General features: G+C 47.9%; 1 protein-coding gene and 1 long non-coding RNA gene across 2 annotated transcripts in view; one reads left to right on the top strand and one right to left on the bottom strand.

Annotated features, from left to right (window-relative positions):
- Positions 1–26,813, top strand: part of TRAM2 (translocation associated membrane protein 2) — a 68,707-nt gene that overhangs the window by 23,765 nt on the left and 18,129 nt on the right. Inside the window, exon 2 of the mRNA XM_043907719.1 lies at positions 11,639–11,702. Within this exon, the coding sequence (XP_043763654.1) occupies positions 11,639–11,702 (64 nt within the window). The remainder of the gene's footprint in view (positions 1–11,638; positions 11,703–26,813) is intronic.
- LOC122697188 lies at positions 24,837–25,901 on the bottom strand. The gene is made up of 3 exons (XR_006342011.1): positions 25,772–25,901; positions 25,394–25,481; positions 24,837–24,951 (listed from the first exon to the last, which is right to left on the bottom strand). It is a non-coding gene; the product is annotated as an uncharacterized LOC122697188 (long non-coding RNA).

Genomic DNA, 26,813 nt, shown 5'->3' with positions numbered 1-26,813 from the left:
TTACCTTCATCCAAGTCTGCATTATCCTTCCTTCCAAACTGGCTTCCTGCCTCCCAGGCCCTTCTCTGCCCCCTGAGCAGGTACGCTTTCTGCAGTGGAGACCTCATTGTGTTCTCCCCTGCTTAAAGCCTCCCACAGGGAGCATAAAGTCCAGTTTTTATATCCACCATAGAGGGTCCTTCATGGGACCTGGTTCTTGCCAGCCTTCCAGCTTCATCACTTTCCACACGCAGACCATTCATTTCCCTGGAGTCATATTTCTCTGGTGTCTCTGAGTGTGTGCAACCCGCTTCCTGACTGCCTTTGGCCTGTCCATCCCTTTAGTTCTTCACGGCAGGCAGAGCCCCCTCTCTGGTCTCCTGAACTGCTGTGTGTACCCTCTGATAATGACAAGGTTGTGTTGTGAGCTTTTCCACGCTGGTTTATCTGGGTGGGCTCCAGCTTTGGGCAGTGCCTCTCCCAGCCTGGGATGGTGTTTGGGGTGGGGGTGTGGGGTGGAGGTATTCTTGTGTTTGGGAGTTGAGGGGGCAAAGCTTAGAGAGGTCAGGTGGAGCACCTGGGGTGTCCTGGGATCCAGGAGGGGGCCTGATTCCTTGTAGGCACTAAGGAGTCACAGAGGACTGTGCAGTGGGCCTGTGGTATTTTCAGGAAGGCCGATCCTAGTCTTTCCCGGTGCAATCCGGGAAGAGGGTGAGACCACACTCAGGTTAGCTCTTTGACCTGCCCTCTGCCGGCCATGGCCTGGGCTCCTGCCTTAGAGGGGGCAGAGCAGTGGCTGAAGCACTGTCCCCCCTCGAGGCCTTGGCAGGGAGGTGACCTCCGCCCCCCCAACGTTTGTGTGTGCCTGTGTGTTTGCATCCTCCCCTCTTCCACCTTTGTTGTGTGGTTGATTGCTCTATGTGGAGATCATCAAAACTTAAGGTCACTGGTGTCCCCAGCGGTTCCTGTTCCTTCTTGTGTCCCTCTGAAATAGAGTTGCGCGGTTCCACCCCTGGCCCTTGCTCCAAGGCCTGGATTCACCAGCAGGTGGTTGGGGGTTTGCACACTGGATGTTGGATGAGGGCCTGTCTGCCTCTTGAGGACCCGCCGTGAGTTCAGCCTCCGTCCAACCTCTCCCTCTGAGGTGTGGTTTTCTTACCGGGCTGCCTTCACCTGTGTGAGGTCACAAGCAGCCTCCTGGGGGTGCTGAGAGGCCGTGATGGAAGCTGGCCTCCCTGGAAGAGAAAAAGCACCACACATTTTTAGATCTCATTTAAAATACCGCTTTGAATTACTAAAGTGAGATTTTGCACTAAATCTGGGTGTGTGTGTATGTGTGAGAGAGAGAGTATCTTGGAATATAGCACGTAACCTAGATGTTAGTGTTTGCCTGGGCTCTGTTTATTTGGTTTAGGGGTACGGAGGGACTCTTGTGGCAGAGTGTGGGTAGTGTCTACCTCAAGTGGTGCCTTGGGGGTTAGACTTGTGTATTCTGTCTGTCTGTAGCACATTTTTCTGGGAACTCTTGCCTTTCATGTTATTTTCTTCTCCACTTTGAAGACGATTTGGAACATCCTCCTGTGAATATTATTTGCAAATACACTAGGGATGTTTGAATGCCTGGTGTTTTTCATTCACCTCGATGGCCTTGATTTAATTCACCTGAACCAAGTCATCATCCATGAAGTCCTCTCAGGTGCCCTCCTGCGGGTGGTCTTCGGCAGGTCTTCGTGTAGACACGTGCTGGGTAGTCTGGGGGCCGCCCAGAGCGGGGTATAACGGATGCGCAGTGAGCGTGGCACGGAGCAGCAGTTCAGAGGTGCGATGCGCAGAGCGGAGCTCTGGGCCGGCCTCAGCTTCCTCTGAGTGTGCAAGGTAAGGCTCTGCCTGCAATTAGGTGGCACCACAGGGGACCCGCCGGGACCAGCCCTTCACCCCTCAGTAGGTAGGAGAGGGGTGTGCTGAGACCAGGACGACAGACAACGCACACCCTCAATTGCAGAGGAACAGCTGATTTGTAAGAGCTCACTTATTTGCCTTTTTGCCCTGGTTCGCTCAGTTCGCGTGTGGGCGGAGGTGGACAGCCTGAGTCAGGGCCTCTCTTCATGGGCCCTACTGGAGCCCGAGAGGAATCCGAGGGTTCCCACGGGAATCAGGCGTGGTCTACGGCCCCGAGACGCTTCATTGCTCTCCCCAGTTCCCTTCTCTAGCAAGCTCTGCTCCCCACGCCTGGCTCTCCCCACGCCTGGCTGATGTTTTAAGTAGGAAACTTTCCAGACGGTGGAAAATCATTTAAAAGGGTGGCCGTGGACCATAGTCTACCCTGCTCTTTCCTTCCTTCATTGTAAACAAGCTAAATGAAGGCAAATCCACCTGGGCCCCGCCTGGTCGGTCGTCCCACCCCCCGAATAATCCTTCCACTTCCTCCAAACGGGAGGAAATGCCACGAGCTCCTTGGGGCTGATTCTCCCTGGCAGCCACTGGTGATGATGGCCAGTGAGTAGGGACTGGCTTCTGCAGACACGTGTGCCTTCAGAATTGCCCCCTCCCTGTCTGTCTCGCCTGATGCAGCTAAAGCTTCTCTAGAAACTGCAGCTCGGTGGACGCAGTGATATGTTGGTGCCACAGTTCCTTTTCTGCAGCCAAGTCTAAGATGTTACTTAATCTGAACCCTCCCCCCCAAATCACTTGGAGCCTAAAATTCTACACTCCACAACCCTTTCTTTTTTCTGTGTTGATTTTTATTTTAAAGATGATACTGCATCTGAACAGGTAGCTTTTGCTCATAAAAACAGTTCTCACCCATGTATGTGCTCTGGGAATATCCACAGAGAATCTGAACTCTGCCATGTCCTGCAAGAGAAGCACATTTTAAGAACATTGACATGCTAGAAAGGTATTCTGTGTACACACTTCCTTATTTTGTTATTTTTAAATTTTGAATGACTACGTTTTCTTTGAGCATCCTGGGTGGCTCAGAGGGAAAGAATCCTCCTGCCCGTGCAGGAGACTCAGGGTCAGACCCTTGGTTGGAAAGATCCCCTGGAGAAGGAAATGGCAAACCACTCCTGTATTCTTGCCTGGAGAATCCCATGGACAGAGGAACCTGGCGGGCCACAGTCTGCTGGGTCCCAAAAGTGTTGGACACAACTGAGTGACTCAACAACAAGGTTCTTTATTTTTATATAGTTTTTAGCTTCTATGAGGAATGGTTTCTGAGTATGCTGACCCACCCAAATAAGGGGAGAGCTGCTGGGGATGAAGGGGAGGTGAAGTATGTAATCAACTAGGAATATTTAAAATAGTGGCTCAGGGCTCTTTTTGGGAGGGAGCAGATGAGAGTGTGTATATATTAAGGCCTCCAGAGAAGAAATATAATTACACGGGATGTAGGTATTCTATCTAAGGCTGTCTGTAAGGCACATAGCGGGTCAAGTTCCTTCTGTACAAGCGTGGGTTACATCAACATGCAGTCTTAAGGTTATCAGTCAGTTGTGGCTGTAAAGAAAGTGGAAAGAGCTGACCTTAGACCACCTTCTGTGTTTTAGTACTGGGTTAACTTCAAATTCAGTTTTCATATGTATCTTTTTTTCTTTCTTTTTTTTTGAATAGCTCATCTTGGGAATTCCCTTGCTGTCCTGTGGTTAGAACTCAGTTCTTTCACTGCCAAGGGCTGGGGTTCAATCACTGGTCAGAGAAGTAAGATCCTGCAAGCTGCTCAGCGTGGCCAAAAAAAAAATTAAAAGCTCAACTTCAAAATTTTAGAAACAGTTTAAGTGGCCCTTTCTAAATTCCTCTTGATCCCAATATAAAGTTTAGACCTTGGAATCAATGAATGTCGTAAAGCCCCTGCTATAATTGTATCATGGCTGTTCTGATGATGGGTTTTTCTCATAAATAAACAGTGTCATTTTTTTTTCATTTGATATAGGACTATGATCATGACTGTTAACAGAGAGTCTTTTCAGCACAATGAACACAGGCTTGTAGAGAATCTGTTGTGTGTGTTTGAGTAGCTTTGCCTTGTTCTTACATCAAGGCAGTTTTTCAGGTGAGAAAACTGAATCTCCAGGTGTTGCTAAAAGCCACATTGACGGTACCATTAGCAACCTGCCCCTGACTGCAGGCACTTGGCCCTCCCTGCTAGCCCCTGTTCATCCAGATGGAAACTTTCAGAAAGCAAGTGTGAAAAGCATCTTTGTCTCAGCTGTATCTGCCTTTTATTGAGTGGCAGAGGGGCTTCGAACCTCCTTCACTGAGTCCCAGCCATATTAAGGTACATGCAGGTGACCAGCTGGACTCAGTGAAGCCAACACTCCAGGAGAGAAAGGCTTAAAGACTCTTATTAAAAACACTCACCAGTTGAGCATGACTTAATTTACTTTTTCTTGCAGTTTTTAAAAACTGAAGTATAGTTGATGTACAAATATCATAACTTACAGATGTACAATATACTGATTCACAATTTTAAAGGTTATAGTTATAAAATATTGGCTATATCCCCCATGTTGTACACTATATACCTGTAGCTTATTTTATACATAACTGTATCTCTTAATCCCCTACTCCTATATTGCCCCTCCCCCCACCTTCTGGTAACTACTAGTTTGTATCTGTGAGGGGTGTGAGTTTTAAATGTTTTTTCTGTCTGACTGAATTTTTTCTGTGCACCACCTGGGCACGAAGATGCAAGAGCAATTTTGGGAAATTCTGAGTGGAGATCATGTGGCTTCGGAGAGCAGGCTGGGGCACAAGATGGGAATAGGTCACTTGGCTCACTTGTGCTCCTGAGGAGCAGGGCGTGAGCATCCCTCCCCAGAGGTTCCAGGTCGGCTGCCTGGACTGCGGTTCAGCCCCTGGACAGGTGACCTTCATTTGGAGCAGGGCCGCCTGTGAACATGGGGGCCCGGCCCCCTCCCATCTCCTGTCCTTGGTGGCGAGTCCTGCAGTGCAGCCCCGTTCAAGGACCAGTGCGTGGATATGGCCAAGAAATAAACAATAAACCAAACCTAAGGTCAAATACTGCTTACCCGGAAAGCCGCAAGACTGCCTTCATCACGTCTCTCCTCTCTTATCTCTGCTGCCCAGACATCAGCTTGCAGTGAAAGAGAGCAGATCGGGGCATTGGGAAGCCCAGGTGAACCTGGTACATAGGGCTGGCAGGTTGACCCGAGAGGCCTTGTTTTCTTGCTGTTGGTTACAGGTGACCCCTGGGCCTCGTCTTCTCACGATGCAGATGCAGTAGTAGATTTTACACACTCAGCAAGCTGTCAGCATGAAGCTGTTTTTTAAATTTGTGTGTGTCTGTGTGCGTTTGGCTTGCTCGTTGTTTCTTGGTGTGCAGGATTTTCTCTAGTTGCGGTCCTCTGGCTTCTCATTGCAGTGGCTTCTCCTGCTGTGGAGTGCGGGCTCTCGAGTTCAGTAGTGGCGGCTCCCAGGCTCTAGAGCACAGGATCAGTAGTTGTGATGTACGGGGTTAGTTGCTCGGAAGCATGTGGGATCTTCCCGGACCAGGGATCAAACCTGTGTCTTCTGCATTGGCAGGCGGATTCTTTATCACTGAGCCACCAAGGTAGGCCAAGGCTATGTTTTTAGCATGGATGGTAAGTGGAACCAGGAAATAACTTTTGGAGCTGAAGGTGGAGAGAGGACCTTTCAGGACATGCATTCTGATACCTAATCCTTTCTGTACTTATCTGTAAAACGGGAATATTTTCTGCCTCACAAGGTGGTTGTGAGAAATATGGGAAATAATTTCTGTGAAGCCCTTAGAACTGTGCATCGCTTTGAGTAAGCCCTAACATTCGCCACCATTGTTGTTCATGGATGAAAAGACTGGGGTCCAGAGAGCTGAAATGCCTTGCCTGAGGTCACGCACACCCACAGCAGGACTGGGACTGGAGTCCAAGTCCATTATGCTTTGCTGGAGGCAGCTGTTTTACTGGCATCCTTGGTCTCATTGCAACTGAGAGCTCAGATTCATGTGCCCCTAATAGAACACGGCATGTGCAACAGTTTTGGTTCTGTTATGGCTACACAAGCCCGCTCAATGTCACAGCCTTTGTGCTTGATGCCCTGTTTGAGTTAAAAGTTCAGTGAAGCTGTGTGTGTGTGTATGTGGTGGCCCCTCCTACATAGTTTAGTATTCTTCTTTATATTAGCATGTTTTCACTTTCACCCACTGAGCCTGGCATTGAAAATGCTATTAAGCTCAATAATGTTTCCTATAAACAACCTTAGAAGGATGGGAAATAATTGGAATGACATTTTTAGTAAGTTCCTATTTCTTAGCCCTCTGTGTTACATGAACCCAGCCAGTGCTGGCAGAGGGGCTTGTTCGCCGTTTCGTCCTTGGTCTGAAGTTGGGAGAAGTTGGGAGTGAAGCTTTGGGGTGCCAGAAGACCTCAGAATTTTCTTGTGCTGGAAAAGTAGAGCTACCTTTTTTGTGCGCTGGAGAAGTAGAGTTGCTTTTGGGGGGCTGTCTTTTTTCCTTTCTTAATTAATGGATGTGATCAATCTAGGAGCTGATGATCCTTCTTCCTTCCGACGATGACGTTGAGAAAGCTTAGGGCCAGATTTCTGGGGGCCTTAAGCCAATGAGACTTTCTGAAGTGAGTTTTTATGGATCAGCCTCATCACTGCTCCTTCTCTTTGCCTTCAATATATATTTTTTGGTCCTCCACTCCTCATATTTTATGTCATCATTCTATTTTATGTGCCATGTTGTATGTCTCCTAAATTTGTTTTTGAAATGCATTTAAAAAAAATCAAATTGTTGCCTTTTCTGCTTGTAAACTTGTGAGGTCTTGGTGGACAGGGGACCTCTCTGTGGTTCAGGTGTAGTCTCTGTAGTCAAAGCAGAGAAAACACGTTATCTTGCTGAGGCATGTCATGTGGAAGCAAGCTTGGCTGCTGCAGACAAGGGTGCATGGCTTGAAATGGTTTCTGCTGTTATGACCAGGGGCGTAGGGATGGAAAAATACAGGAATCTCGATTTTTTTTTGCCTTAAGCAGAGTCCCAGATCCTTTCCTCTTAGAATCATGTTTAGAGAGCATCTGTTAAGCTTTTGTCTGTGGTTACTAAATACTATAGCTTCTTGCAGTATTCGCTCATCAAATAGGCATTTATGAGAGATCTATTCCGTGCCCAGCACTGGGAAGGACCCCAGGGAGAGAGAGGGGACACGCACAGGGCAATGAGGGCAGAGGACAAGCTGAGGGTCAAGTGGCAAAACAGCAACGCCTCCCCTGCTTAGTCAGGTCTGCATTGGACAAGCGCTTGCCCAGGGCAGGCTGTTTTTAGGCACTGTTGCAACAGTAGATTGAAGATAATCAAAGTAAGACCCCTCCTTTAATAGAATTTACATCCCAGTGAAGAGACAGTTTAAAAACAAGGAAAGATAAGCCCTATAAAGCTGGCTGCTTATCAAGGATGAAGTTTATGGTGTATAAATTACACCCCAATAAAAGTTAAAAAACTTTCGGGTTCACCCCAGATCACCCTCACTCTTTGCGCCTCATGTGTGCGCTGCTGCTGCGTGCTGACGTGTGCCTGTGACCCCAGCGCCCTGTCTCCAGGCGCCTTTGCGGTGTCTGTGGGCGGGCACAGGATGGTGGGATGTGGGGCTCACTCGACGAGCACGTCCCGGATGGAGGGGAACCGGGTGACGCTCTGCCCTCCCGATCCAGCTCCTGCCGTGAGCAAGTGGCCTTCCTGCCATCTGTTTGCTGCCACAGTCTTGCATCTCTGTGCCTTTCGCTGGTGATGTAGCTGCTTACAGTGGCCCTCACATGGGGTGCCAGGGTGCTGTCTGAGGGTCTTGAGCCTGGAGAGGCCGGGATGGGCCTGGCGGAGAACGTACGTGTGTTAGAGAAGCTTCTTCAGGCTCAAGCCACAAGCTCAGGGTTCATGTTTCAACAGTGTGTGTTCCATGCAGCGTCTCTCAAAGGGAACACGTGTAAACCAAGGTTACATATTGATCAGTTGGTGGAAATGTGCTCAGAGGCCTGTAGGAGTCTAATCCCGTGTTCCCGTAGGAGCAGTGAGTGGTCCAGTGTTGCTGGGATCACAGTGATGTCGCAGAAAAACAGCAGTAACAAGAATTAACTGGCTATGGAGGGCCAGGCCAAGGGTGTTGGTACAGCCCATATACCAGATGGCTGTTGTCCCTAAAGCAAAGTGGGATTATCCTTCCACCAGTTAGAGGCTAATGCTCTGGGTGTTAACGCCTGTGTCAATAGCTGTTTCCCTTAATTCAGGGTACAGCTTCTTGTGTAGGATAGCATTCCTTCACATACCATTTTTGTGGATGTGTGTATTGGGGCTAATTGAGACAGAAACATAGCTTTTTCTTTAAAGTATAGTTGATTTACAATGTGGCATTTCAGGTGTCCAGCCAAGTGATTCAGTTATATATATATATATTTTTTTTTTTCAGATTTTCTATTATAGGTTATTATATTTTTCATATTTTTTCCATCATGGTTTATCACAGGATATTGAATATAGTTTCCTGTGCTATGCAGTAGGTCCTTGTTGTTTATCTGTCTTATATTCTGCCGTTTGTAAGTGCTAACACCATACTCCTAATTTATCCCCCACCCCCAGCTTTCCCCTTTGGTGACCATACGTTTGTTTTCTATGTCTAAAAGCACAGCTTTTTTGTGCTTTTAGCCAATTAAAGAAGCCAGTGGCATTCTTAGTTCTGTCTTGTCTGTGTTTTCTACTTGTATATCCCTGTTGGTTTGTGCCCTTTATTGTCATTTTCTAAAATTATTTTCAATGAAAAGAAAAAAATGGCCGTCTGTCTACACTTCCACAGAGAGGCCATTTTATTTGGCCAAACTTTTCAGCATCAAACTTTAGGGGTGACCCCATGGGAAATAGTAATGAAAAGGCCTAGTATTTATAGGAAGTTTTTATTATATAGCCTCTATTCTCTCTGTTGCCATCAGTAAAGAAAATGTCAAGCTACACATTCTGTGTCACCATACTTTGAATATTTTCATGTTTGCCGAATGTTTTTATGCCTTAGTCTGTACATTCCTGCGACATCCATTTGATTAACCGAGCTAAGAAAGTGATTTAAACAGTACTCAATAAGTTCTTTTACTAAGTGAAGTAAGTCAAGGAGATAGACAAATACCATATAATATTGGTATATGTGAATATATTGCCTATGTGTGAAATCTAAAATATACAAGCAAATTTGTTTACAAACCATACAGACCTGGAAAACAAATTTATGGTTACCAAAGGGAAAAGCTAGGGGGGCAGGGAGGGATAAATTAAGAGTTTGGGATTAGCAGATGCAAACTACTATATACAAAATAAATAGTAAGGTCCTACTGTATAGCACAGGGAACTATATTCAATATCCTGTAATAAACATAGTGGAAGATATGAAAAATATATGTGTGTATAACTGAATCTGATGTACTAGTGCTGTACATGAGAAACTAACCCTACATTGTAAATCAACTATACTTCAATTAAAAAAAAATTGGGGGAAAAAAAAGTTGTAGCTCTTTTAAAATGTCTTCACTCTTTAATCCCTTGTGTCAAGTGGTATAAACACAGCCTAAGTTATGATGTCAGAGTAAAATGAAATTAATTCCAAGAGGATAGATGCGTAGGAAAGCTCTCAGAAAACTGATCCCACACAAGCGGGGAGAGAGGAAAACCAAGAATGTAGAGTGAATATTCAGCTCTTAGTTTACATATTTCTGAATTGTTTCAGTTTTTAAAGTATGTCTGTTTCTCTTGAAGTTAAAAATTGCCCTAAAACATAAGTTGATTACGTGAAATGAATTCTATGGAGGACACAGACAGAAACTGGCCAGAGAGATGTGCTTTGCGAGGCTGGTGAGGGTGGGTCTCCCATGAGGTGCTCCCAGGCCAGGCCGCACCTGGCCTGCTTTGGGGAGCCTGGTAGGTTGCTGACACCCCCGAGGGATAGGCTTAATTGGGGGTGGTCCAGGAATCGAGATTCTAGAAGCTCCCCCAGATATTCGAACATGCAGCCTGGGTTGGACCCCAACGCTGTACTCGTGAGACTCTGATACATCTTAGGATGGACTCTGACCAACTTCAAGGGACCGCCTGGGGGTTCCTACAGTTGATGTGAGTCTCTGCTTCAGGGCAGAGCTTCAGGAACCCCAGCAGGAGATTCTGGCAGGCACATGGCACTGACCAGGTTTTCCTCCATCCCCACCCAAGATTCAGACCCCGGGAGAGGATGTCCAATGGGCTGGGGGGAGTGTCTGCCCCCTCCATCCTTCCAGGAGGACGGGGGTCACCAGACCACCATCACCACAATTCAGAACTGGGTAGAGGTGTCTCCCCAGGAAATACTGGTGCCATTGGGCAGGGGCCAGGGGGTCCTGGTCAGCCAGAACCACACAGAGGTCCACTTTAGCCCGCCAGCTTAAAAGGCGAGTGTGTTTCTTGGGTAACACTGGAGGAGACTGTGCCCTAAGAAGTACACAGCGTTTGGTTGAGGGGCCGTAGGGCATCCTTCAGCCACCTCCCTGCTGTTTCTGCCACAGAAACCCGTGTTCCCCCACACCCACGGGGCACCCTTCACATCTTTCTGTTTAGAGGAAAACCAGTAACTCTGCTGATGAAGTGTGCCCAGGGGCCTACTGGAAAAGGCCTGGGGTCTGGCTACTCCGCACCTGCTCCAGAAGCATCAGCACACGAGAAACATCTGGGGAGCTTTAAATGACGCCGACAGCTGGGCCATCGCCGCCTCCACCCCCTCCCCAGACCAGCTGGGGCACCGCAAATACCCTGCCTTGCACAGACACGGGAAGTGAGATCCAGGTGTAAGATCATGGCTCCTGGTTGCAAGGTGGGCAGATGCAGAGGCAGCGTCTGAGCCCAGGCAGTCAGTTCTAGAGTCCAAGCGTCGAATCCCCTCATCTTACAGTCTCTCCTCTGCAGGCTGAACCGCAGGAGGACTGCGTTGGTTGTTAATAACCCAGGTGACAGCCACAGTTTTATCACTGCACCACCGAGATTCACAAGGCAGCTTTCGAAATAAACAGACCAACAGTATGGGGTGTTGTGTCCTACCACCCCCCCGAGTAGAGAAGATGTGAAATTAGCAGCTGGAGTTCTCTGTTTCTGAGGCTCAGGTTTAGATTTGGGGGGCTGCCGCCCACTGTGCAGTTAGCGTGCTGGGGAGCCTCAGCTAGGTCCTGAGTTCTGGAAAACTCTGGAAGGCTGTGACCTTCTATTAGTTCCTGTCTTCACTGGTGCTGGGTACTTAGAACTAACTTGATAAACACTTGAGTGAATGAATGAGTGACGCACAGACAAATGTGTGTCCTTTGCTTTTGAGCTCCCTGCCAGTGGGTGGAGCACACCTTGTCGCATTCTGTCCTCAGCGAGCACAAGTCTAGCTACCATCCAGGACTTGGGGTGATTTTGTTTCTTTTCAGTGCAGTTATTGGGAGGGATGTCATTAAAGCAAATGGGGAGAAAAACAAACGTGGCTCATTCAGCTCCAGGTGAAACCCTTCATCGGAGAGGCCTGTGGGTCTGAGAATGTGAAAGGCTTGGACTCCAGGACTGGTCGCAGGCTTTGCTGGTTGTTTTTTGTTTTTTTTGATGTGGCCAAGAAGCTAACTTGGAACTTTTCCCTCTGTTTCACAGGTCACCGCCAAGACTGCCTTCCTATTTATCTTACCTCAGTACAATGTTAGCATGCCTACGGCAGGTAAGGAAAGCTCTGGTCTCTATCTTTCTGGGCCCTGTTAACCCCGAAGTTCTTGGAAAACTTTCTTTTCCTGTGCCATGTATGATCATTTTGGATATCTAGATTCAGCATCCGACTTCCTGTTGCTGAAAAGGTGTGGGCCACATGCAGCCTTCAGCCAGGGGCTCTGCCAACTTGGGGTTCCGAGGTCCACCTCCAGGAACTGGGTGGGCATCGCTGGGGCCCTCCTGGTGAATAAAGGGGGAAACTTTCTTCCATGAATCCAGTCCTCCTTCCTCATCCTGCAGTGAGGAGGTGAGTTGTCTGGACATGGAGGTAAGATTCCTTTCTTGGCCTGGCTCCACCAGAGGCTACCTGATGGCTACTGGGGGCAAACCTCTTAACCCGTGGCCTCTGCAGGATGTGACTGGCGTCTCTCCCAGACTCGCCTGCCCCTGTGTTCTCTGTAGCTAGGCTCTAGGGGAAGTCACACCCTGGGGACGGCTTACTCAGCCCTTCATCTAGAATCAGAGCTGGTTGGAGAGGGAGAAAACACCATACTCATGACGGAAGAGACAGGAAATGGCACGGCCAGCTCATCCAAGGCACATGCCAGCCTGGTGGGCACGCACACAGACCATCTTGCTCCTTGCTATGTGGTCCAGGATCAAATTCGGCCTTCTGTACCCATGTCTCTTGAAAATCGTAAAAACTGGGACAACTCTGGACCCAGCTATACTTATGATTTATGCATTTAACATTTTTTAAAGTATTTTGGTTTTTTAAAAAATTGGGGTAAAATACACATATCGTTCAGCATCTTAGTTATTTTAAAGTGTACCAGTTCAGTGATATGAAGTTCCTTCACCACTATCCATCCATCTCTACGACTGTTTCATCTTGCAGAACTGAACTCTGTAGCTCTTAAATGACTCACCATTCTCCCCTGCCCCACCCCTGCCCACGACCCCTCTACTTTCTGTTGTTATAAATTTGACTCTTCTAGGGCCTCCTGTAAGTAGAGTCATATATAGTATTTTTGTGTCTGTGATTGGTTACAATTTAGTTTTAAATGTTTTCCAAAGTACATTTATGGCTCTCACAGGAAACTTATAAAATACAGGTAAGCATAAGATAAAAATCATACATGACTCTACCACCCAAAGACTACAGTTAGCATTTTGTAATCTTGATTCATATAACCCACTTTTCTGGTGTTAGCATATGATGAACCTTTTCCCTGTGTCATTCATTATTCTTCCATTCAATTAGGCATTTGCAAAAACTACAGAAAACTTATTAATAAGGATTACCACAGTTATGTATTCAGTCACACATTGTTGGATATTTAAGTTTCCAGTTTTTATAGTGCTATGGTAAACATTCTTGTGACTTCATGCATTCATGATTTTGGTTTTTTTTTTTTTGGTTAAATTCCTATTACTGGAATTTCTGAGCCAAGTAATATGTACATTATAAAGGTTTTATATATGTATTGCCCAAATACCATCAGGCATCTAATTCTTATGACCCATAAATCATGTTTTTTATAGGTAGGTAGCATCAAATGCATTTTTTTTTTTTTCTGAAAGTCACTCAGCTGTGTCCGACTCTTTGCGACCCCATGGATTGTATAGTCCCTGGAATTCTCCAGGCACCAATCCTGGAGTGGGTAGCCTTTCCCTTCTCCAGGGGATCTTCCCAACCCAGGGATCAAACCCAGGTCTCCCACATTGCAGGCGGATTCTTCACCAGCTGAGCCACAAGGGAAGCCTGAGAATACTGGAGTGGGTAACCTGTTCCTTCTCCAGGGAATCTTCCTGACTCAGGAATTGAACCAGGGTCTCCTGCATTGCAGGCGGATTCTTTACCAACTGAGCTATGAGGGAAGCCTAAATGCATAGGCTTTTTAAAAAGTCAGAATGCCAGTTTATTAATTCATAAAGGGATCCCTAGGGGCTTCCCTGCTAGTGCAGTGGTAGAGAATCCGTCTGTAATGCAGGAGACACAGGTTCGATCCTTGGTTCGAGAAGATCCCCTGGGGAGGGAAATGGCAACCCACTCCAGTATTCTTGCCTGGAAAATTCCATGGACAGAGGAGCTTGGTGGGTTACAGTCCATGGGGTTGCAGAGAGTCCAACACGACTTAGCAACTAAACAACAGCAGTTGGACGTGACTTAGCAACTAAGTCAAAGAGATGCAACAAAGACACATGCACCTATCAGAGGTGGTGCCTGTACTTGCATTGCATTTCTGCCCAAGTCAACTTAGAGGGGCTGCCAGATCCTAGCCCAGCCTTGCTTTGTTAATTACTGGGAGAACGTACAGTCCTGGGGACCACCGAGATTGAAGCATGTGTGAGCGGGATGTGGCTTTATTGTAGGAAAGGCCTGTTTGTAAAGCCAGATCCTGACCAGGGGATTGATTGATTCAGTTTGAAACTTTCCAGGAAGAAATTAGGCCACAAGTGGTATCCTAAAAGCATCCCATCTTCACAGCCAGGGTAACAAGCGAGGCTTCCTGCTCCAGGGCAGAACCCGGAGCTCCTGAGCAGGAGGTACTTCCTCTCCTGCCCTCATTGGTTTAACTAATTAGTTAATTGATTAACCCAGACAAATATTTGTGTGCCTGCTGTGTGCCACACCTGGACTGTAAAGTAATTCATAAAACACATCTGATCTCTGACTCATGGAACTTACTGTTTATGAGGGAGGGAATAGATACTACACAGCAAACAATAAATAATTACAGTTGTGATATGGGTGGCGAGAGGAGCATACAGGTTGTGCAATAAGGAAACATCAAAGGGTGATTACCAGCTGTTTCTGGGAACCTGCTGTTTGAACTGTGTGTGTGTGCAGCTGGTGTGAAGGGGGTTGGGGAGGGGGATATGGACAGAAGAAGGAACATTCCAGACACAGGGATTGGCATGCGCAAAGCCCCCAGGTGAGGCACAGGCACCTCAGGATGTTCTAGTAACTGGACCAAGGCCAGTGTGTCTGGAGCCAGTGAGGTTTGGCATTTTTCTCAGGTGGGGCTATTGAATTGTGTCCTGGAATCCCCATCCAGGCCAGAATAAGGCCTGGGTAGAGGTGGAGGGATGTACTGAAAGAGGAGATAAAGTATTGCTAAAGAGCCTGGCTTTTGTTTAAATCTTGCCACTGGGGCTGTTCAAAATAAGACTGGCACGTCACCCAGAGAGACAGTGCAGTTAGAGCAGCCTGCTTAATTTTGCTTTGAGCTCCTTGATCACCAGGACCAGTGTGGTGGTGGTTGGTTTGTAAGTTGCGGAGGAGGGCCAACTTCTCACCGGAAAGAAGCAGTTCACAACCCAGGGCAGAGGGCCTTTGAAGCTGTGTATTTAAACCCCGCACCAATGGCAACCCACTCCAGTATTCTTGCCTGGAGAATCCCATGGACAGAGGAGTCTGACGGACTATAGTCCATGGGGTCGCAAGAGTCGGACAATACTTAGTGACTAAACCACCACCACCCTCCCCTCTTTGGGACTTCCCTGGTGGTCAGCTCGTTAAGAGTCCACCTTCCAACGCAAGGATTCGGGCTTGATCCCTGATCGGGGAACTAAGGTTCCACATGCTGAGGGGTCAACTAAACCCATGGGCCACCAAAATAAAAATTTAAAAAAAAAAACAACTTAAAAACCCTCCCGCTCACATCTCTTCCAGCCTGCAGCTTCTTGAGGATGGGTCCCATTTGTAGAACCAGGGTCAGTTCTGATTTCTAAGGTTTCTTCTTTCAGTGGCTTGCAACTTGTTCAAATCAATATTTAACATGTGTATTTTAGGAGAGCAGCGATGGTTTTCATATAACTGGCCTGCTGTTTCTAAATCCCTAACCTCCCTCGGCAGAGGTGTTCAGGTTCTACAGGAAACAGCCAATGGGAACACTGAGGAGTTTCTCCCCAGTTTCCTTTCCTCCTTTTCCTCTTTTCTTTCCAGCTCCCAGCATGTGTTTATAGGCCAGCGGTGACAACAACATACCACAAGCTGAGTGGCTTAAGCAACAGAAATGTAAAAAGTGTAAAAGTGTAAGATCAAGGTGTCAGCAGGGCTGTGCTCCCTGGCTTGGACCAGTAGGACACCAGTCTTTGTGTTTGCAGCCATCTCTGCATCCAGTTTCTCCTTCTGTAAGGACGTCAGTTATATCAGATTAGAACACATCCTACTCCATTATGATCCCATCTCAACTATTCACATCTGCAATAACTCTGATTCCAAATGAGCTCACGTTCTGAGGTGCTGGCAATTTGGACTTCACAGGAGTTTTCTTCGATTCAACTCATAATGCTGGCTAATAAATGCATAACTCTGTCACATTATATTAAGCTAGCTAAGAAGATTAAGCTCTGTTTAGAGAAATGAACTAAAAGAGAAGATGGCACAGTCCTTGCAGTCAGAAGTTGTGCATCCTGGGGCAATGTCAGTGTCCCTGGGGTTTTCTTTAAGGTCAACAGTGATGAGGCAGGAAGTGTTCTTGTCACATCATTTCCACCTGTTAGGGTTGCCAGACTTTGCAAGTAAAAATCCAGGACTATCTGTTAAATTGGCATTTCAGAGAAACCATACTTTTTTTTTTTTTTTCCTCAGTGTAAGTATATCTCAAAGTATATATGGGGCATAATTATACTAGAAAAGTATTCTTTGTTTATCTGGAATTCAAGTTTAACTAACCATCATGTACTTTATCTGCAACCATATACCCAGCCCTGGCAAGGAATAAAATGTCATGTTTCTGGTCTTAACCATCAGACACTGGAGTCTTTCTGATTCAAATACCCCAGAGTATCTGGTATTACAGCCAGAAGTATATAGACTATAAAAGGTCAGCAAAGAACTTGAGTCCCCCCACAAACAGACTCATGGCTTCCTGACTCCCCCTTCTGAGGTAGAACAGGGGACGCCACACAGGCTGAAATGTACCAGCTTCTTTTGAGTTGTTCCAAGAGTTTGCTGAGCTGTCTTGGGCAAACCAGGCAGTGTCAGGGTCTCCATCCTCATCTGTCAAGTTGAGGGTGATGGTCACTGTCTCCACCCAGTGCCTCCTGAAGACAGGGATCCAGGAGGCACTCACTCCCCAGATTGTCACAGACCTGCACCATCTGGGAACTGGTTAGAAACACAGACTCCAGGCCCCGCCGCAGACTTCTGCCCTGGATCCCTTGTGGTAACAAAACCCCCAGGTGCCTGAAGTGCTGCTCCCCATGCCCTGGGTGGAACCCGCTAAGTAGGCTTTCAGAGGACCCTGTGCTCCCAGCCCCCAAGTTCAGGGAGGGAAATCCCCTAAATCCAGGAACTCGTTTGCATCTTTCTGTTCTCATCCAATTTTGGCTTTTCTAGAACTGTTTTTAGCCTGAGGAGTGGAGGCGGGGGGTTACTATTGTTGGGTGGATTTGGTTTTGAGCTGGGGCTACTACTTTACAGGAGTCGAGGGCACCTAGGTGTTCCTGGCACCTGGAGAGAGAAGGCTGGGTGTGCAGGGCCTGTTCTGGAGAAGGGCTGGTTTCACAGTGAGGAAGGAGGACAAAGACCATTCCCTGTTGGTCCCGGTGGTTTTATCACCACCAGCTGCCACGTAGCATTTAACAGCTGGAGATGAAAAGCCCAGGGACCCTCTGGGGTCCCTCCCCCACCCCATAGTGTGGCCCTTGTTCTCACAGCCCTCCCAGGGCGAGACACACGGCCCCATCAAAACAACCTCAAGACAGATGGTTTTAAAGCCTCATTCAGCCGAAAGCCTTTGTCCAGGGCTCAGAGTGTTTTTTGTTCCCTTGCTAGCTGGTAGGAGTTAGCCTTGTGCATGTATCATGTACTTAGGAGATTGGCGTCACATACTAAACTGAGCCCCTGTTTGTAAGATGAGCTTGTGGGAGACAAAGAGGGAAGAGACAGGTGGGCGACAGCGACTCTGGAAGTGGAAACCTGACTTGATTACAGGCGGATGCTGCCCAACCAGGACCTGTGGTCTGTCCAGCTGCAGGAGAATTGAGACTCACAGAGTCTGGCCTTGTCCTTTTACAACAAGGAAGAGAGATGATGGAAGTTCCTAAGGATACACCAGTAAGGACAGAGGGGGTGCTGGGCTGTCACACCCCTGAATGCGAGTGGGGTGGTGGGCGTGGCTCCAGGGGGCCCAACGAAGCTGGCAGAGAGCTGGCTCCATCGTAGTCCCTCCGGCCAAACAGGTGCCAAGATCCCCTTTTGCCCTGAGGTCCTGTCTGTATGAATCAGAGAAAATGAAAATAAATCCAAGTCTTCACTGCCCTCATCGTGTTGGTTGGCATCTGAAGAAGCGTGGGAGTTTATAGCCAGCCCTGGGTATAATCTTTTTTTGTTAACTTATTAAACTTTCTTAGTCTGTTCAGGCTGCTGTAACAAAATACAGACCAGGTGGCTTATAAACAACAGAAATTTACTTCTCCCAGTCCTGGAGGCTGGAGTCCCAGATCCGGGTGCAGTCTGGTCGGGTGAGGCCCCTCTCCCAGGTCACAGCTTCCTGCTGTGTCCTCACGTGGTGGGAGGGGCAGGGGAGCAGTCTGGAGCCTCCTTCATTAGGGCACTAATTCCATTCATGAGGGCTGCACCCTCATGGTTTAAACACCTCCCAAAGGCCCCACCCACTAATACCGTCATCTTTGGGAGTCCAACGTGAACTCTGGGCGGGGGGGGGGGCACCAACCTTCAGATCTTAGCACTTATTATTTGTGTAACAGTTGTGCAGAAAAGTGTACGCACAGTCATTGGTCAGCCCTAGGTAACAGCCCCTCAGAAGTGTGTCCCTTTCCTGCCTAGACTTGATTTTTATCCAGTCCCCCTGTTACAGCCCAGAGAATTTATGCCACGTGGAGCTCCTGAGGTTTAAGCAGGAGCCGCTGAGTTGCTGTGGCTAATTGTTAACCAGCCTGAAGCCTCCAAGCCGGCAGCATCTTTGAATAGCTGCCTCCCCTCCCCCACATGGCTATTTCTCCTGAGCAAATCTTTTCTTCTCCTATCTAGCCAGGATCGTTTTTTTTTTTTTTTTTTCTTTTTTGCTTAGTTCTTACTGAAGTAATTTTTGTCCTTAATTAAACAGTGAGCCTGATATTTTTATCCAAGTTAAAAACAAGGCTGAGATTCTAGACATTTTTTTGGGATATGATCTTGAGTTGTTTTTTCTTTATGGCTCGTAAGTTCGCATTGTCCCCTTGGTAGGCGCTCTTCAGGGACCGCACAATTTCTGCCCAGGCCTCAGACTTGTGAACCGCAGTGAGGCTGAGTGTGTGCCTGTGGTATTTCTTTCTTGAAGGCCTCAGGCAGAGCTATACAGCCTTATAGAAAGAAATGGTTCACCAGGAAAACTGCACAGAGGCTGGACACTTTTATTTGCAGGTTTTCTTTAATGCCTCTCTCATTTTTGTTATATCTCTCATTTTTTGCAACATTTTTGTATCATAAAAGTATCCTTGTCTTCCTAAGTCCAATGAGACTGGAGAAAAATACATTGCCACAAATGGTCCAGTCTGCAGTTAAAATGGTAACTTTGAAGATTCTTTCATTCTCTGAACAGCCTGGGAGAGAGAGAGTGTGTGTGTGTGTGTATTAAGTTTGCCAAGGCTGCCATGATAAAGTACCACAGACTCGGTGGTTTGAACAACAGGAAAGCATGCACATACTTAGGGACACTCCGGGAGTTGGTGATGGACAGGGAAGGCCTGGCCTGCTGTGATTTGTGGGGTCGCAGAGGGTCGGACACAACTGAGCAACTGAACTGAACTTAGGGGCACAGTGAGATGAATTTTTACATCCGTGTATGCCATGCACCCATCCCCCAGGTCAGGAAGCAGCCCTCCTAGCTTCCTCAGACCCCTCCGGTGAACACCCCCTCCCAAAGCAGTCACTTGTCTGCTCTCATGTTTTCTGATTAGTTTTTCCTGTTCTCGCCCTTCATTTCTCCCTGATTTTTTTAAACTGGCTCCATTGTCTATATGGACAATGTGTTGGGATCCCCTGGTGACATTAAGCATGGATTCCTGGGCCATGTCCAAGTTTCTGATTCACTGGCCCTGGGGTGGACGTGCAGCAGCGGGCACCCCTGGGCTCCCTGGGCTCCCTGGGGAGGCTGACGCTGTGGTACCTCATTACAACTGTGTGTTATAAGGTGGTGTAATCCCGGCACCCGGAGATGAAAACTACTTGTCTTCGTAAGTTGTCTTCGTAAGGGTACTGTTAAAAACCATGCTGCCATCCACAGCCTTTTGCAGGTGTCATTTTGAACGTGGCAGATATGGCTATAGGACAAATTCCCAGAAGTCGAATTGCCATATCCAGAGGCCGATGGTTTGTAATCTCAGTGGAAATTTTCAAATCGCCTTTCCAAAGAGGTGGTCCATTTCGCATCCCACTGCAGGGTGAGAGCCTGGTTTCCCATAGCTTCAGCAAGAGTGAGCGACCAGCTTTGGATTTATGCCAGTCTGACAGGGGTGGGATGGTATCTCATTATGTGTGTAGTTTGTTTCTCTTCTCAGTGAGGTTGAGCATTCTTTTAAATGTAAAAGGGCCATCTGTGTTTTTTTCCTCTGTGAATTGTCTGTTCAAATCCTTTGCCCATTCTTCTGTTGGGTTTGTTCTCTTTTCATCCTCAAGTTCTAGGAGCTCTTCATACATTAGAAGATCAACCTTTGTTTCTAATCCGAATTATAAATATTTTCCCCTCAGACATCATTTGCATCTTGATTTTGCTTTTGGTGTTTCTTCATGTCAGAGTTCTGGATTTATGTAGAAGATTCAGAATAATGGGGAAACAGTTGGCCACAAGCACAGAGACCAATAGAAAGTGACTCATAAATCCAGGTTTGCCAGGGTGAGGAAGGAAGCTGGGAGCAAAAGAGGCATCCAGGTTGTACAGTGGTGGTCTTTGAAGCACCAGGTTTCGGGACAAAGGCAGACCCCTCGCTGGCAGTGCCCGGACTTTAAGGGGCTGTAAGGAACGGATGGGGCATCAGCCGTAGCTGGCCACTGGCCAGCTCAGGTCCCTGAGGTCAGACACTGCACAGCTGTATCCAGACAAGACAGGACTTGTGGAATCAGGCGGGAGAAGCTGCGTCCAGGTGACACCAGGGAAAACGGGAAAATGTCTGTTAGTACAGGAAGCAAACAAAGCAGGAGGTGCGAGGGTGCTCCCGAAAGGGCCGGCTCCAGCTGAGATTGTCAGGACAGCCAGGCTCTGACCGATCATGTCGATTCTCTTTTTAAACTGTTGTTGTTGTTCAGTCGCTAAGTCATGTCCAGCTCTTTGAGACCCCATGGGCTGCAGCCCGCCAGGCTTCCCTATCCTTCACTTTAAAACTGTGGTCAGAGATAAAGCGAGTGCCACTTTTGACAGGAGACAGGATGAGTCACTCATAGAGGGAGGGTCATTATTGAAGGTGCTTCTTCCCGGGCGAGGTTAACCCTCCAGCGGATATACTGACCTTCTCCATCGTGGCGCGCAGGAAGAGGATTTGGAATATGGGCGTTGGGAGGTGTCAGGAGGCATCTGGGCTGGGGATTGTAAATCAGTGGCCTGTGGTCAGAGCTGGCTTATATGTGTATTTTCTTTGGCCAGTTTGGTAATTGGCCCATAAAGTGCTTTTACAATTTTGGAATTAGTCACCAGCATTTTAAAATCAGATGATTTCACGTAGGGATCTCTCTCTCTGCTTTTGAAATACAGGGCCGCACCCCTCCGTGGCCTTCCCCCTCCTTCCTTCACCCCCTCGGGGCAGACTGCGCTTCACCACAGTCGCCACCCCTCTCTCATGTGTCCCCAGTACCAAGACTGCCTGGCAGCCACTGCGTATCCCAGTCTGAATTGTTGTTTTTCTTCTAGTAAGGTTAAGAGGGAGGTCACTCTTTCCTTGTTTCTCTCTGAAAGTGGAAATGTGAAATACAGACCAGGAGGGCCCTATAGCTAAGGAGAAACGGTGGGGAGCATCTGTGGTACTGAAGACTGTTACTGCAGCAGGCTCTGTTGAAAGGACTTACCTGCAGACGCCTGGACCACTTTGCTCATTGCATTCCCCGCCTGGTCTCTGCGGGCATTTTGCTGTGACTCTGGGTTGGATTCATCTCTCTGGTCCAAGAGCTCAGATGTGCCAAAACATACTCTTCTTAAAACTCACAGCAGCTCAGAAACTCCCCTGGTGATCCAGTGGCTCAGACTCTGCACTTCCAGTGTAAGAAGTGTGGGTCAGATCCCTGGTCAGGGAAGGAAGGCCCCACATGCCGTGCAATAAAGCCAAGAAAGTTGTTTTTTTTTTTTTTTCCTTTTAAAAAGATACTATTGGCTACACCCCAATACAAAATAAAAAGTTTAAAAAAAGGACCTAAACTTAAAAAAAAAATCACAGTAGCTCACTGCCAGACTGTTGCCATTCTTTTTTGAGAGCTCATACAAGGCGGGACTGCTGCTTAAAGGGTCAGAGCTCTAACATGGGGGGAGAGAGGATTTTTTAAGAGTTTGTTAGCAACCAAACATCTAAAAAGAAAAAAAAAAATCCATTTGTTTATAACCTCCTGGAAAAACACAAGTTTCCGACCTCCATATCTCCGTGGTGAGCAGAAGGGGCCAAACCAGTCCCCTTTCTGCTCTGATTGAGGGCAGGAGGGTAGCAGATGAGGGGAGAGCCGTGGAGATGCTGTGCGTGGATCAGGGCACAGCTCGTGAGTGTTCAAGTGTGATGCTCCTTGCTCTCTGGTAGAAGAAAGAAGTCCAAGGATCAGCTTCTCACCAGTCAGGGTGTGGGGCAGGGCGGGGGTCATGAGAGGGGTCCTGTGGACCTGAGGTGGCTTCGGGGGCCGGGCTGGGCCGTAGGCACTGGGAGACCTGAGAAATGGCCCTTCGCCTTAACCCTGTGAGGCCTGCTTCTTCATCCTCTCCGCCGACCCACGGATGGGGACAAGGACCAAACAAGGCAGCATGTTGACGCACTCTAAAACCGTGGGTGCTACCAGAGGACAGATTCCAGAGGGAGCTTGCGAACCGTTCCGCATGGCCAGCCCACCAGCTGGTCCTTGTGAGTCCATAGCCCACATCTCTCCGAGTTTATCTTCTCAGACATCACGCTGCCACCCTCCGCGTGCAGGGCACCCCTGCACCCCACCCTGGACTCCTGTGGGCACCTCCTGACTGCTCTCCCAGCCCTGTTCCAGGCCACTTAACCTGTCCATCTGACAGGAAGAGTGATCTTTACAAAAGGTGTCTGTGACTCTGGTCCAGAACCTTCCCTTGCCTTTGGATGCTTGTCCTGACATGGCCTGTCAGGGGTGGAGGGTGGGGCGTGGGATGACCTGCTCACCTCTGCTCTCCAGGTCACCCAGTCCTCTGGTCGCCTCTACCCAGACCACTCTGCCCTGATCCGCTCTCTGACCGGCACACGTCATTGACCCCTCCTCCCCAGGGCCCTGCCCTCATCATTCCCTGCCCAGGTCACAGCACTCATCACACTGGGCCGCTGTTTTTTTTTTTTTTTTGTAGTGAAATACACCTATCATGAGATGTACGATCTTACCTGTTTCTGAGTGTCCAGTTCGGCAGTATTAAGCACACTCATACTGTTGGCGCAACCTTCAGAACGCTTCATCCTGCAAAACTGAAACCACATCCGTGAAACAGTGGCCCCCCCATCCCTCCCCTGCCCCAGTCCCTGGCAACCACCGTTCTTGTTGTCTCTCTGAATTTTTCTCCTCTGGGACCCTCCGGTAATGAAACCATGCAGTATCTGTCTTCTGGTGACTGACTTATTTCACTTAGCATGATGCCCTCAAGGTTCTGTGTAGCATGTGACAGGTTTTCCTTCCTTTTTAAGGCTGAATAGTGTTGGAGGTCTGTTGTATGTATAGACCATATATTTTGTTCTTCCATTCATCTTTGGATGGACGCTTGGGTGGTTTCTACCTTTGGCTCTTGTGATGTGTGTTGTGAACATGGGGTTTGCAGATATTTCATCAAGATCCTGCTTCCAGTTCTTTTTCTTCTGTATCCAGAAGTGGAATTGCTGGATCATCTGGTAGTTCTATTTTTAATTTTCTAAGGAATCATCATACTGTTTCTGATAGTGACTATGCCATTTTACATTCTCAAAACAATGCACAAATATGGTTCTAATTCATCCACACCCTCACCAACACTTATTCTTTTTTTTCTAAATTGTGGCCATTCTAATGGGTTTGAGGTGGTACCTTATTGTGATTTTGATTTGCATTTCCCTAATGATAGTAATGTTGAGGATCTCTCCATATACCGGTTGACCATTTGTATGTCCTCTTTGGAGGAATGTCTGTTCCTTTGCCCATTAAAAAAAGACAAAAAAAAAAAAAAAAGACAAAAACCAAAAAACTACTTTTCCATTATGATTTATTACAGGATATTAAATATAGTTCCCTGAGCTATACAGTAGGGCCTTGTTTATCTAGTTTATGTATAGTGGTTTGTATCTGCTAATCCAAACTCCTGCTTTATCTGTGCACCCCCTTCCCCCCACCTCTTTCCCCTTTGGTAAGCATAAGTTCTCTATGTCTGTGAGTCTGTCTCTGTTTTATAGATAAGTTCATTTGTGTCATATTTTGGATTCCACATATACGTAATATCATATGATGGTTGTCTTTCTCTGACTTCACTTAGTATGATAATCTCTAGGTCCTTCCATGTTGCTGCAAGTCTTTGCCCATTTTTCACTCTAGTTGTGTTTTTTTGTTTGTTTGTTTTTGTCATTGTTGTCGGCCTCTGGTTTTGGGTGTAGAGAATTTGGTGTGTAGCTGCTAAGCTGCAAGAGGGCAGGGCCGTGCCCCCCTCATTCCCTGCCCTGCCCCAGTGTCCAGCTTGGAGCTCTGCATGTGGTTTATTGGTGGATGAACAAATATGCATGGAGCTCTTATCAGCAAAGGAGTAAAAGAATGTGAGTCCATGCATCCATTTCAAGAAGGATTTAAGGCTCTGGTCACATCTCTTTGGAAGCATAGTGAATGGGGTGATGAATGGAAGTAATTTGAAGAGGCTTTGAGATGGATAATCCAAAGTCTTAACTTTTTTTTTTTAAGATTTATTTATTTTGGCTGCACTGGGTCTTCATTGCTGCATGGGCTTTCTCTAGTTGTGGCAGTTTGTTGCGGTCTGAGGGTTTGGCAGTTGCCACTCGAAGGCTCTAGAGCACTGGCTCAGTGGTTGTGGCTCACGGGCTTAGCTGCTCCGCAACCATGTGGGATCCTCCCCATGCAGTGATCGAACCGGGGTCCCCTGCATTGGAAGGTGGATTCTTAACCACTGGACCACCAGGGAAGCCCTTGACGTGTGTTACTTAACGACTTGGGGCCATGCTTTTTTGGTTGAGTCCCATTTTGCGTAATAAGGCTGGTCTTGATGGTGAAACTTTGCATGTGTTATTTTATAGTTTCAAAATATGCTGCTGTCTAGTTAGTCTCTGTTGATCCTCCATTACGAAGGCTGGGAAAGGGTGATGCCGGCCTTGCAATGGAAGGGCAGAAGCATAGGCTGACCCACACGCCCACCTCTTCCCTTCCTCCTGTGCTTCCTCCGTCCTGGGTCCCGGCTCCCCTCCCAGGTCTCAGCCGCTGGCTGCCCGGGTCAGTCACCTCGTCTGACAGGTCTCGGCCACCGATGGCCTGCCTCCCTCCCTGTTCCCTCTTCCACTTTTCTTCCTGTCCCGCTAGTTCCTTACCTGCCTCACTGGCGTCTGCCTCCAGGCCCAACGCTTATGCAGCACTGCTGCCAGAATAAACCGTCTGAAATCCAATTTCCTCATTTTCCTGTTGAGTTTGAATTCTTCGATGTTTCCACGTTGCCTTCAGGATCATGTCCACACCCTTTTATGTGGTACCCTGGCCGCCCTCAGCAGTGTGCCCTTGTTCCCTGCATCCTTAGCAGATGCTTCTCTGCCCAGGATGTTCCACCGCCCCCTCGCCACCCCCCCACCTGCCTACCCCTGCTAGTTCTCGTTTCTATATCATCCCATTTATCCTGACAGGCTACCCCACCTCCCCCGCCCCAGCTGGAGTCTCCCTCACCTGCCCTGGGCTCCCTGTGTGGCTCTGTTTACCTCTTGGTACCTCGTGGCCGTCTGCCTGTCTGTAGGTCTTTGTACACTTATTGGTCAGTCTCCTGACTGGTCTGTGCTCTCCGAAGCTAAGGCAGTGTCTTTTGTCTCCATGTTTCAGCAATCAGCCCAGTGGCTCTCACAGAGTAGAGTGTTTGTGGAAGCGAGGAGGGGGAGGACAAAGGAAAGCTGGTCTGATCTCAAAGTTCCTGTCTTCCTGCCCCCTCCCCAGCCCCCTCCCCACCCCCTCCACCGCCCACCAGTGCATTCTCCCTGTCCAGGGTGGCGGGGTCATGGGTGGGCTCCCAGAGTGACCCAGTCAGCTCTGCTTGGCTCTGTGGCCACCCTGAAACTCACTCACCCCGGCCTACCTTCTGGTAAACGCATCCCAGCAAAGAGAGATGACTCATGTGTGTGTGACTCAGCGCGAAGGCAGCACAGCTGGAGAGGTGGCCAGTGTGGCCGGGGGGAGGGCGGGCCGCTGAGCACCAGGCATCCAGGCCTGGGACCTGAACTCCCGCAGGCCTGCCAGCTGGACCCGAGGCAGGAGCCTCCTCTGTCCACGGAGGGCGTGGTTGCACTCGCAGAGCAAGACTTAAGATATCTGGAATTGCATGTCATCTATCACCACTAAATACTATTTTTAATAACTTTAGTGTATGCTTATAGGCACTGGTAAGCATCTTGCATGTAACCAAAACAACAACAAAAATTATAGCAGGTACATGTACAATACTTCCTATACACCAGATACTATTCTAAGTAAGCACTTTGCATTTTTGAAGTCACCTAATCCTCACAAAAACCCTATAGTACAAGAATTCCATTGTCCTCATTTTATAGATGAGGAATCTGAGGCCCAGAAAGGTCACACATAGAGGTGCCGCAGAGCTACATGGGGAAGAAATGACATTTTCTTTATCCATTCGTCTGTAGACAGACACTTCGGTTTGCTTCCATGTCTTGGCTTTTGTAAAATAATGCTGCTGTGAACATTGGGGTGCTGTATCTTTTCGAATGATAGTTTTCCTCTTCTTTTTTTTTT

Source organism: Cervus elaphus, chromosome 7 (assembly GCF_910594005.1).
Source record: "Cervus elaphus chromosome 7, mCerEla1.1, whole genome shotgun sequence".
NCBI classification, from domain to species: domain Eukaryota; kingdom Metazoa; phylum Chordata; class Mammalia; order Artiodactyla; family Cervidae; genus Cervus; species Cervus elaphus.
This window is presented reverse-complemented; position numbering and strand designations above follow the sequence as displayed.